The sequence below is a fragment of the Octopus bimaculoides genome, chromosome 19, assembly GCF_001194135.2.
Source record: "Octopus bimaculoides isolate UCB-OBI-ISO-001 chromosome 19, ASM119413v2, whole genome shotgun sequence".
NCBI lineage: Eukaryota > Metazoa > Mollusca > Cephalopoda > Octopoda > Octopodidae > Octopus > Octopus bimaculoides.
In genome coordinates, this window is record NC_068999.1 from 32,837,385 (window position 1) to 32,851,437 (window position 14,053).

Here is a 14,053-nt window from a genome sequence, read left to right on the forward strand (position 1 = left end):
ATATATATATATATATATATATATATATATATATATATACACACACACCACCACCACTACCACCCTCTGTTACTATTATGCTTAAAAATGTACTTTTATCTTTTAGACCTTTACACACACACACACACAAACACACACAGACACACACACACTTTCTCTCTCCTTGTCTCTGTCTAAATGGCCATTAAAAAAAATTATGTCTTATCGCCAGAAGTTAAAATTGTAATTGATGAATGGATGATGGATGGTGGGTGAAGTAAATATATACATGTGTGTGTATTTATCATCATCATCATTCATCACCATTATTTTACACCCATGTAAAATGGATGTGTGTGTGTACATAAATACATACATACATACATACATACATATAGTAGTTGTGTGTTACCAATCTTTTCACTTTTGTTAAAGTGATGAAAAAATTACTCTAAATTGGAGAATAATTTGGGATTGATTTCATGTGTGTGGGGGGGGGCAAGTATGTATACATGAAATGGGAGTGAGAGAATATGTGTGTGTGTGAAGAATTAGTGGCTTTTGTCCAAGACACATCACTGCCCTCTGATAACAGTTGTTATTGATGTTATTGCGTTGGTTACTTTATTCATTAGTCTTGAATGATGAAACTGGCATTAGTGGTTCATTTCTTGTCAACAGCACCAGCTCTCTACATCTAGAATATTATTAGGTCATCAAGTATGAAATTTGTAGTAAGGTGTATGGTAAACTTTGACATCTGCTCATTTTGCGCTATTATTATATTTTGACAATCTTTATTTTTTGTTACAAAGCTGACACATCTATTTCTTTATTCTAACTCATTTTGTGCTTTATAAAATATTTATAAATCATTTTTTGCTGTTTTTGTTTAGAGATGGATAAGTCAAAAATTCGTACAGTTTTGAAATATGAGTTCTTTCTTGGAAATACAGTATCAAATCAGTTTGCAAAATTTCTTTCTGGTAACTTTGATCTCACAAATGAGCAATGCGGTTGACCAGAAACAAAGGTGGATAATAACGAACTGAAAGCCACCGTTGAGTAAGATCCATCTCAAAGTGTCCCTGAATTAGTGTTGTTGTTTGGTGTTAGCAAGCAAAGAATATTGACTCACCTAGTTCAAATCGGTAAAGTGAAAAAGTTGGATAAGTGGGTTCTAAATGAACTCGGTGAAAATCAGAAACAGCAAGGTTTGGAAGCCTGCATTATGCTACTTTCTCGTCATAAAAATGAATCATTTTTTAATCGAACTGTAACATGTGATGAGAAATGGATCCAATACAACAACCATAAATGTTCAGCACAATGGTTGGACAAAGACAAACCACCAAAACACAGTCCAAAAAGCAAAATTCATCAAAAGAAGCTGATCTTGTGTGTTTGGTAGTCTGGTGCTGGTGTGACCCATTATGATTTCATTAAACCTGGCTCATCAATCATGGTCGAAGTATACTGCTGGTAATTGGACCAAATGATGCAGAAACTTACAAAAAAAAAAAGCAGCCTAGATTAGTCAACAGATCCACTCCTATTTTATTGCAAGACAACACCAGACCACACATCACAAAAATGACATTGGCAAAACTACAGGAATTGGAAGTTCTCCATCAGCCACTATACTCACTTGATCTTGCCCCCACTGACTACCAATTCTTCCAGAATTTGGATAACTTTTTGATAGGAAAAAAATTTAATTCCAACGATGTTGTAAAACAGGCCTTCCAAGATTTTATTGACTCTAGATTGCCAGGTTTTTACAGTTCTGGGCTGGACAAGCTATCACTGAAATGGCAAAAATGTATTGACAATATGGGTGCATACTTTGATGAATAAAACTATTCCTTGTTTTATAAAACATTAGCAAACTTTTCTTTCTTTTCTACAAATTTCATACCTGACTACCTGATAACATTGTCAACAACTCAGTCTATCTAGATGTATGCAGGTACCACTCTCTGAAATAATTTATCTTTTATCTTTTACTTGCGACTATGCTGGGGCACTGCTTTCATGAATTTTTAGTTGAATGAATCAACCCCAGTACTTATTTTTTGTTAAGCCTGGTACTTATTGTGTTGATCTCTTTTTGCCAAACTGCTAAGTGACAGGGACATATATATATATATATATATTTACTATGGGCTTCTTTCAGTTTCCCTCTACTAAATCCAATCAGAAGACTTTGGTAGGTTTTAGGCTATAGTAGAAGACATTTGCCCAAGGTGCCATGCACTGGAACTGAACCTTGGACCATGTGACTGAGAAGCAAGCTTAAAGAGTAACAAAATTGCTACATTGATTGCTTTATTGATGTGACAGTCATAGTGAGATCAATACTGCCTGTGGCTTTGAGTTTCAAAAAGGGGTTTCAGGATCAATATTCTATATGTTCCATCACCCGTTGATGGAGTTTCTTTATCAAGATAAATAATGTGATACATATATTATTATACTATTGCTCATAAATCTGTCACTACTATTTTATTTTTTATCTTTTACTTGTATTAATCATTGGACTACAGCCATATTGGGACACTAACTGTCTTCAAGAGGTTTTGTTGAACGAATTGACCCTAGTATTTGTTTCTTTTTGTTTGTTTTTTTAAAGCCTGGTACTTATTTGATCAGTCACTTTTGCCAAACAACTAAGTTATGAAGTTGTAAATAAATCATCGGTTGATAAGCAGCTGCAGAGGTGACAAGCACAAAGACATCCTTATATACATACATACAAGTGCCACTCTCTTGAAGAGAAGAAACATGTAGAAACATGTAGACCCAGGAAGACATGGGATGAAGTACTGAAGAACAACCTCAGGAAGCTGAACCTTTCAGGGGAGATGGCAAAGGACCGAGACACCTGATGCCTGGCTGTATTCAAGAAAACATATATCCCACCGCAGAAGTGTTAAGACCAATCCTTCTGGTGGTGTAAAGCACTCGTGACAGTTCCACATAAAAGCACCCAGCACACTCTGTAAAGAGGTGAGCATTAGGAAGGGTATCCAGCCATAGAAACCATGCCAAAACAGACTGGAATCTAATGCAGCTCCCCCACTTGCCAGTGTGAACAAAGGACGTTAAATGATGGAAACTACACAGTTTCCATCTACCAAAGTCACTCATAAGGCATTAGTTGGCCTGGGATTGTGTTAAGACACATCTCTTAAGTGCTGCTTAGTGGCACTGAACCTGAGACTAAGTGGGTTCAAAGCAAGCTTCTTAACCACATAGCCATGGAAGGAGGGACAGAGCCCATAACTGTAGCGATAAGAAGGTGGAAGATATTCTTTAAACCAGACCCTCAGCCTGAATGTTTGAGGGTCCTGCTAAAGACATCCAAAGTGATTGAGATAGAGTAGGGTGTGCTTGTAATAGTGGTGGTGGTGGTGGCGGTGATGATGGGGTTGTATGTTGGGCTTGTGGTGATGGTGGTAGTTCTTAACCTGTGGGAAAAATAGTATCAAAAGTGGTGGTGATGGTGGTGGCGGCTTTTATGAATAATAGTGATGATGATGATAAAGGTAGATGGATGCTGGCAAAATTGTACTGATGGTTGTGGTTATTAATATGGTGAGAAGGAATGGTTGTGGTGGTCTTACTAATTCCTTTACTTAATCTTGTAGTTTCTATTTCCATTTTTCTTAATTATCATTGTTGTCATCATTGCCATCATCATCATCATCATCAGTTGTTGTGATGGTTGTGGTATGACTGAAGTACTTTAATTTTCTTGTTAATCTTGTAACTTCTTCCATCTTATTACTCATCATCATAATCATCACTTGTAGCAGCAGCAGGAGAACCATCACCCTCACCACCACCACCTTCATCATCATCATCAACATCATCATCAACATCAGTGAACACCATTTATCAGTGGAACATGTTCAGTCACGTAGCAGAGCTCTAAAGAAGGATTTACTCCAGAGAGGAAGAAGATCTTGCATAATTTCTTCATTAGTTTTTAAGCTACCCCAACACACCATGCATGCTTGCACACACACACACACACACACACACACACACACACACACACACACACACACACACACACACACACACACAAACACGCACACGCACACATGCAAACACACACTCTTTTACATACTTAAACATACATGCATACTCATAGACATGCCCATAAATATTTATATACACACACACAAACATATACACATCTACATTACCACAGGCACACACACAAACAAAGCTATATTCCTCATTAATATGGACTGATGAAGATGAGAAATAAATGATCTCACACAGTTTCTTCATTTTTGTTTTTATTTTGCTTCCACTCATGCCCTACCAACCTCTCTCTTTCTCTCTCCCACACACAGGTATATAACATATCATCATACTATCATCTCTTTACATTATGTTGTGGTGGTGAAGAGAGGAGAAATAGAGGTACTCTCACTCTTTTTTGACTTCATTATTTTATACTCCTCCCACTAATAAAACATGTTATTGAGGCTTATTTCCTACTCTAAGAGTTGTTTTGCTAATCCACTTTATAGTGTCTGTTAGGAGCTAAGACGGGGAAGTGGTGGTTGTGTTAGTGATTAAGGACCCAGATGGCTATAGATACAATCCTTGTGTTCCTCTTCAGGCTAATGCTCTTCTAAAAACCATATTTTATCCCTCTCTTTTGTTCAACATATTGTGTTAATGCAATGGGAAACCCCCTTCCCCTCTTTTATCTTATAATAATTTGCTATTTCTCCCTCGTGATTCTGCATCTATAATGTTGGTTATTGACTGTGTAGAGCAGAGACAATGAAAGAGGAGGGGTGTTGGAGAAAATTGATTCTTGCATCCTCTGAAAATCTTTAGAAAATGGTAATATAAGAACAGTAGGTAAGGAAATTGCATATAATGGTCTATGGAACCATTAGTGGAGGAGGTAAGGAACGAAGGATTGAGGTATTCTAAATGTAAGGGATCTCTTTCAATACAAATAGATCTTTCACTATTTATTACTTCTTAGATAGTAAAACAGACTCCCAAAAATCCTTTGATGGAATGGTTATTAAGGCTAAGACCATCAAAGATGGAGATAGATTAACAATATCTTGAGAAATTCTTCAGTTTTCTGAGTCTGCTGCTCCAGGAGACATTTTCTAGACATTACTTTCTCTAAAACATAGAATTAAGTAAATATTGTAATATGAATGCCATTTCAGATCTCAGAGAATAAAGAATTCAATGAAAGATATACAGCTAAAATATTGAGTTATGTTGGGCAATGTTGTAATTGTTGTTGTTGTTGTTTAGCTCCAGCTTAGTCACAGTCCTGCCAACCTATGGATATTAAAAATATTCCAGCTATAAAAATCCCATTTTCTTTTTTTTTCCTTTTCTTTTTGGTTTTTCAAACATAGTATATCTTGAATTACATAACTCCAAGTGACTTTCATTTTCTTCAGAAAATGTAATTTGAGAGTAATTTAGTTGTTCTTTCTAGCCATCCAAGTGGCCACATAACAGTTCCTTTATTGGTTTTTCTGATAATATTTAACAGTAGATGTTTCCAAGGGTGGATTACTTGGGGGAACAAAATTTACTGTTACCTGTTCACTTTTCTGTCAGCCAAGCAAACTGGAGCAAGGAAAGTTACCTTCTTTGCACAGAGGAATAACACAATGTTACTGTTAAGATCTGAACTTACAACTACATGGTTTGTGGCCCAGTAAGACACTGAAAGAGCTTTTATGCAGTCTCTCAACTTATTACAAACAACACCTAATCTCCGTCAAATCACCATACTGTATTCTAAAGAAACGAATACATTGGATGATATAGTCCTAGATATATGATGTCAAGATAAAAAACAGGAAGGTCATGGCTAAAACACACCTTTGTCCATAAATCAGCTACATCAGGGCTGACAGCACACAATCCTTTTCTTATACTTGTTTCAGTCATTAGACTGCAGCTATGCTGGGGTATCACCTACAAAGATTTTAATAGAAAGCACCAACCCCAATACCTATTTTTTAAGCTTGGGTACTTATTCTAATGGACTCTTTTGCTGAACTGCTAAGTTACAAGGATATAAACACACCAACACTGGTTGTCAAGTATTGGTGATGGAGAAACACAGACACACACATAATAGTAAGAACAGTAGTTTGTAACAATAGTTACAAATGAACATCACTGTTATGCTAGGTTTCCAGGTTAACATAGTAACATGCCTCACTCTGGTGACATATGACCTTGTTTGAAAACAGGTGTTGAGTGGCTGTTGAAAATCTCTCTCAGCAAATTCCATCTGACCCAGGCAAGCACAGAAAAATTAATGCCAAAATTATGATGACATGATGTGCTTGTACATATGTCATGTATTACTGACAATTTCAAAGTATAGTGTTAGAGTGAAATAGTTTTGAGAATTGATATCTGTCCATCTATTCCCCTATCTGTTTGCTAAATCCAAACTGGTTCCAAGTAGTCACCTCCTCCACAAGAGGTAACAAAACTCTTGTGTCTTTAGATCTGCTATTCACCACTGCTCCTGAAACTATTATTAGTGTCACTTGCCAATCTGCCTCTTATGGGCAGAAAAACTGTTTGCTTTGTATTGAGTTACAGAACCTAAACTGGTTTGCATTTTATGATTCTGGAGATGTCAGTACCATCCTTCCGCACCACCTTAATTCAGTCTCAGCTGCATGTCAAACATGAGTACCACATGAACATTAGAAACCAGAAAAATGCAATCCATCTTGCTAGGAAAGAAAAACGGGATGCTGAATATGAATTCAGATTACATGGAACTGAGGGTAATAGAAAAAAGGTGCGACAGAGCATCCAACCATATCAAGTAGATTACTAAAATGTCTGTATTTAAATTTGAACAATGCATAGCAACCAACTTGAATAGTAAGTGTTCTGGAAACAACATACATTTGAAACAGAGATCTCTCTCTACAGGCAGTCCTCTTTGCAATCCCCAAAGGGTACACAGAGTTTATTGCCAAATGTTATGCCAACGATTTTTACTGTTGAAAATTCAGATGTACCATCTTCATCACTACTGGCATCAAATTCCACAACACCAGGTGAACTTATTCTTGCAATGCTGCAAAGCCACCTCAAGCATATGTGTAACTATCCTTTTCCTGGTTTTCATTGTGTTACTTATCTGCTTCTAAAATCTGGTGGAATCTTTCTGTTGCATGAGCTTTCACTAGATTTTCAGTTCTGTCATAATAACTGCATTACTCCAAATCTGTGGAAAATTGCCATTGTTATTTCTCTGTTTCAAAAGGGTGACCTCACACCACCTGTCACAATTACCATCCAGTCACTCTCACAAGATGTATTACCAAATTGATTGAGTCTTGTTTCAGAGACACTCTGGAACTCACATAACTTTATTTGACCTTCATAATTTGGATTTATCCCTAACTGGAGAACTAATTCAAACTTCTAGAAGACATCACCTGAATCACAGATGGTAGCTCATATTATCTATCTCAACTTCACCAAAGCCTTTAATTCTGTGCCATACAAACAACTTCTGGTGAAGCTCTTGGCAATAGGCATGAAAGCTAATCTTTATAACTAGTTGAAGTTCTTCATTTTCAGTTGGAAAAGTGGTAGTCACTGTACCATGATAACATTCTGCACCTTGGTGATGGACTTGTGACCAGTCCTGGGAAGTATGGGATGGATGCAGAAAGTTTACATACCACAGGACCCCACAAAGGGTCCAGGGTCCAGAATGGAACATTTGGTGACCTGCTTATGAAATCAAAACTGTGCAGTACTCATGACTGACAGAAACATTTTTTCACTCTCAAAATTGTCAAAGCAGGGGAATAAACTACCCATAGTTGTTAGCTGTCAGGGCACATTGCATCCTTCAAAAATTCCATGTTTCTCCAAATTTGCCAACATTGTTCCTGTTGTGCCTATGCAAGCTTTCCTCTTAGTAACTTTTAACTGTCTGTTTTGTGTACTGTCCATGTACTTTTCATTTTATGCTGTCTTTCTATACATGACTGATATGTTTGTTCTCTGTCCGTCTTTTAACTTTTTCCAATAAGTTGTAGTGTGTATGAATACTTTATACAATATGCTCATTACTATTAGTTGTTATCATATGTAGGATAAATCCAACTATTGGCTGGATCCAACATGAGGATTACCCCACCACCCACCTTTAACAAAGCAGGGACGGTTGTGTATCTTTATCTAGTGGCTACGGCAAAAGAGGTTGTGTGGTGGTGAGGCTGAGAAGATTGAGAAAAGACACCTTCCTTTCTGGTCAAGCCTTCATCAACATTTTTTTAAGTTCCATTTGGAAAGGAAAATGAGGGTGGAGAAGGAAGTACTACTTCCCAGTGAATTTATGAAAAGATGGGTGACTGTGGCAAAAATGGTTACCGTGAATGACCCTACAGTATGCATGTCCTTACAGGCTGGAGAGCAAGAGTGAGGAGAAGGTTTGGGCCTTTCGTGGTCAGGGTAATGCTGGATCTGTGGGGTTCCTTGATTGACCCTAGTTGGAGTTTCTCCTATATCAGGAGGACTGTATCATTCATGTGTTATCAGATACTTTCTATACTTTTACTGCATTTCACTGCATTTTCCATTTCTTTCTCCCCATCCTTTATGTAAATCTCCACACAAATTGTTGTCTGTCCTTGTGATGCCCCCCCCCTCATCTATGCCCCTGTGGCTAATAAAAGAAGTTATTATTAAGAGAACAAGTTGGCAGAATTGTTTGCATGTTTTATGCTCCGAGTTTGAATGCTGCCAAGGTCAGCATTGTCTTTCAACATTACAAGGTTGGTAAAATAGTACTAGTTGAGTACTGGGGTTAATTTAATCAACTAAACCTCTCTCCCAAAAATTTCAAGTCATGTGTCTATTGTAGAAAGGATTATTATTATTATTATTTGTCTATCATCATTATTTTTATACAGATATATTAATAGATTGGTTTATTAACCAATCTATTTGTATATCTGTGTGTATGTCTGTTAGTTGAATAATATGTGTATGTGTCACTGGAATTTCAATCATTGCCATTAAAAATATTTATCTTTGTAAATATCAATTTTATACTTTACATGTACTTATTGAGTGCCTTTTCAGTTAATGTTTGAATGTCTTTGTATGGTTACCCATAAAATACACACACACATGTATATGTGCATGTTTTATGATTAACCATACATGAAGATGCTCAAACAAAAAAGCACTCATTAAATATACGTTAAGTATAGAATTTAATTTTACAAATCAAAGATAAATAAGTGCACGTGTGGCTGTGTGATAAGAAGTTTGCTTCCCAACTACATGGTTTCAGGTTCAGTCCTACTGCGTGGCACCTTGGGCAAGCATCTCCTGTTATAATCTCAGGCCCAACAAAGCCTTGTGAGTGGATTTGAGAGAGGGAAACTGAAAGAAGCCCATCTATCTATACATATATAGATACATCTTTGTGTTTGTCACCCACAACTGCTTGACATTAGTGGTTCAGCAGAAGAGACTAATTGAATAAGTACCAGGCTTAAAGAAAAAAGTATTAAGGTCGGTTTGTATGATTAAAGAAAAGAAACTCTTCAATGCATTGCCCCAGCTGGCCATAGCAAGTAAAAAGTTAAAGAAAAATGATATATTTTTGTTACCAAAGACTTGAAAGTTTTAACAATGGTCAGCTTCATGATATATACTACATCCTATTGTCTGACTCACAGTCATGTGGTAGTGAGTTCAATTTTCAGATTGGGCTCTGTTTTGTGTTCTTGAGCAAGACACTTTATTTTATGTTGCTCCAGTTCACTCAGGTGTAGAAATGAGTTGTGATGTAACTGGTACCAAGCTGTACTGGCCTTTGCTTTTCCCTTGGATAACATCAGTGGTGTGCAGAGGGGTGGGCGGGCTGATATGCATGGGCAACTAGTGGTCTTCTATAAACAACTTTGTCCGGACTTGTGCCTTGGAGGGGAACTTTCTAGGTGCAATCCCATGGTCATTCAGGATCAAAGGGCATCTTTATTTTCACATCCTATCAATCTCCAAGACCTACATAATTCCTTATAAATAGACCAGAACTAACCTACACTCCATCAGTATATGATTCACTCTTGTCTGCATCAGTACCCCACCCCTATTATGTGTATCACACAAGTACATTGGTGTTTCATTTATTCATATATTGTTGTTCTTCTTCTTGTGTACAGGGCAATACAGGATTGGGGTTCAGCATTGCTGGAGGTAGCGACAACCCCCACATTGGAGAAGACCCAAGTATCTACATCACCAAAATTATACCTGGTGGAGCAGCTGCTGCTGATGGCCGGCTAAGGTAAGCATTCACCTGTTATACCTGTCACTAGTGATGGTGGCAGTGCTATTGATACATCTGTTGGTTGTATTGTTCTAGCTGTTCTTGTGTTTCCCCTACTGCTCTTGTTCTTTATCCCCACGCCAACCTTGTCTAAACTGACTGTGACCAAAGGAGATTTGGTTGCTATATCTAGCAATTCAGGTGATCAGTAGCTTTGTTTCTACAGAAACTATAATGGTGGTATAGTTTTCATTTTCTTTGACATTTTGCAAGTGTTAGGTGAGAAGAGAATCTAGATCTGAAGTTCATTGGTTAAGGATATGTCATATATCCAGATGTTGTGAGGCCTCTGTCTATCAGTGTTGTGCATAGAATCCCTTACGGAAACACCAAGATGGATGGATAAATTACTGAAAGATAAAGTACAAGACAAACTTTAACTATATGGTTTCAGGTTCAACTCTAACATGCAACAATTTGCACAACTGTTTTCTGCAGTAGCTTTTGGCCTTGTGAGTGGACTTGAGTAGATGAAAACTGAAAAGAAGTTTGTTATGTATATATTTTGTGTGTGCATATATATACCTCTGTTTGTGTGTATGTGTTTGTTTACAAATGTACTTCATCAAATTTCTCAAGCTGTATATTGTTTCTTATTTCAACAACTTATCAACTGATTTTGCATCTTTGAAGATGTCTGAATAAGATATTCCTTACTTGAAAACCCTATGGGTTTGTGAACTGGAAGACATCTGACTGTAAAACAATGCCTCAATAGTACCTTCATCTAATCCATGTCAATATGGGAAAATGGACATAAAATTCAATGAACAAATGAATGTATCTACACACACACACACATTCAATAGATGGATAGGGAGGCAAGTGTTGCACATACTTATCAGTATATATGTATATTTTATACACACACACACACACACACACACACACACACACACACACACTCATATATATTAGATAGGCAGGTAGGTAGGTGCATGGGTGGATGGATGGATGGATGGATGGCAGAAAATCTCATTAGTTGGAAAGAAAGAAAAATATTCCTTGATGCTTCCCCATTGTCTTCAAATGAAGAATTCAAGAGTGACTTAAACACGTTAAATGATATTTAAAATATAAGCAGCTTGCAATTTTCTCTGCTGCAGAATGTAAACATTTGTGGAATGTTTCAATAAAATCATTTGCTACTTTTGTAAGCGAAGAACCTAGATTAGCCAACACTGCTAACTTGTCTTCTAACTCTTCCTTATCTAAATCGAAAATAAACCAAAGAACACTTAAAACAGAAAAAGAAGAGTCTATACTCAATTTGCAAACTTCAATCTTGAGATCGAAACACTTTGGATTTATATTTACTAAAATATATTGATATAATTTGTTATATTTTACTTTCAACTAATAGTCAACACAACAGACAATTTCTAGATGTATTTTCTAGTTTGAAAAGCAAGACTATATTAATATATATGTATATATCCGTGCGTACATGGTGAGTGCTCCATTTTCACAGATGATTGTCATCTCCTTGTGCTTCCTTTTTGTCAGTGGCATTTCTGACTTTCCATCCATGGCCTCACAGATGACTATCCAGTCCCATTACAGATCTGCATGGTTTGAAGCAAAGGTGACAGACAAAAGTTGTAACTTTATTGTGCACTTCCAACTGGTTAGATGTTGCCACTCTTCCATCACTATAGGAACTTCAGTGGATGGAATGACAAATGAGGTTACCATAAAGAGACATCTGTACATCATTATAATGAAAAATGCTTGTACAACATGAATACCACCCTCTGAGACTGTAATTAGTAGCTAGTGACTGGCCAAAGTGAGATGACATGTAATCACATGAAACCTCAGGTTTTATATCAGTGTCCTTTTCCTAGAAGGATGCTCTCTCAACAATTAGATGTTCCTCACTTCCAGTGGTTTTATTGCATGCCCTGACACCAAATAAGATAATTTTTGCATCCCCATGCTCAGATGGAATGTCATCACATATGTTAGTTAACCCATAGCTAGGACCCACAGAGATGCTACTATTTTGGGTTTGAGTAGAACTAGGAACAGCAGTGGCTTAGGGGTGGTTAATACCTCTCCTGAATGAAGTTTAATCATACACACACACAATCACTCACTCACTCACACACACACACACACGATGGGTAACAAGAAAAATGCTTCCAAGGGGAGATATAACTGGAAGTGCAAAAAGGGAGGAAATTCTCTTCTCATATAATTACAGCTGTTGAAGTAATATGGCCTTAGTTAGAAGGTTGTGTCTTATGAAGATGAATTGTGGGTAAGGCTTCACAGGGACAGATTGGGTGCAGGATCATACATGTATTAACACTATGCTTTTAGGACTTAATTTTTGCTGAGATGGATGGGTCTTCTTGAGCACAGCAAATTATCAAACAACTCAGTCCTTTGTTGTCATCTCCATTTGAGTAAACAACCTGAATTCAGTATTCACTATTTTGTCTCACATCTTCCTTGGTCTCCCTCTTCTATGAGTTCCATCCATATTTAGTGATTACTACTTACTTGTGCAGCAGGCCTCATCCATATGCACCACATGATCATAGCAGTACCGTCTTCTCTCTTACAGACGGATGCTCTTATGTTCAGTTTTTCTCTCAACATGTTTGCACTCCATTGGACATGCACATCTAGTGGAACCTACTAGCTTCATATCTTTCTAGTCTTCACATGTCCTTTGCAATCATGGGCCATATCTCACTATGACATAGCATTGCTGTTCATACACACGCATCATATTTGTATACATATCCATTTATATATTCATATGTAAATGCGTGTGTGTGTGTGGCGTGCATTTGTATGCATACACATTCATGTGTGTGTCAAAACTAAAGTTGGAAATATGTTGTAAATAATCATGTGATAGGATAGGAATTGGTGAGTTTTTATGATTTCCATTCCACTTTGAAACCAGAATGAACATTTTTTATTGTTTTCTAATTTTTTCTTTGTATTTTTATTTTTCAAATTTAAATTTGTTCAGTCTATTTTAAGAAAACTTTGATTTTTATTTGGCTGTTTTCTTTCCATCATCGTTGTCTTATGAATATACCTTCCTATCTAAAATATTTTCTGTTTATAAAAAGTATTATAAGCTTCAAAGAAGCTAGATTTGCTCTTAAAATACCATCTTCAAGGACTATTCTCTCATTAAACATGATTCACAACAGTGACTCCAGTTTTTGTGTCAGATGAATAAAGTCATTATTAATGTGGTTTGCCTCTATAGAATTGGTAAGATCTGCTTAGCAGCACTCATCGTGCTCTGTTACTCCAGTTTTTCTACCATAAGCCAACAGTCCTTGCTGGTATTTATTCTTGCACTCTAGAATCGGTTAACTTCTACCTATTACTTTCTTTCACTTAAAATATTTAATTAAACATCAAACTAGATAGAATGGGAGAAAAATTTATTATTTTATTATTGAAATCACAACTTTATCTCATTGCTACAGAAACTCTGTGTGGGGTGAGGTGGGAGCTTGTGTACACATGTTTGTTTCTGTTTATATGTACATACATGTGGGTGGGTGTGTCTATATATCTGTATGTATATATATATATATGTGTGTGTATTTGTGTATATATATATATGTATTTGTGTGTATATATATATGTGTGTATGTGTGAATATTTGTGTATGTATATATATGTGTGTGTATGTGTATGTAT

At 36.6% G+C, this 14,053-nt stretch overlaps 1 protein-coding gene across 1 annotated transcript in view; it reads left to right on the top strand.

Moving 5' to 3' along the window:
* The window catches only part of LOC106876507 (disks large homolog 1), a gene marked incomplete in the record, with an annotated part of 700,185 nt that overhangs the window by 431,421 nt on the left and 254,711 nt on the right, over window positions 1–14,053 (top strand). The window contains 1 exon segment of the mRNA XM_052974679.1: window positions 10,209–10,333. Coding sequence (XP_052830639.1) covers window positions 10,209–10,333 — 125 coding nt within the window.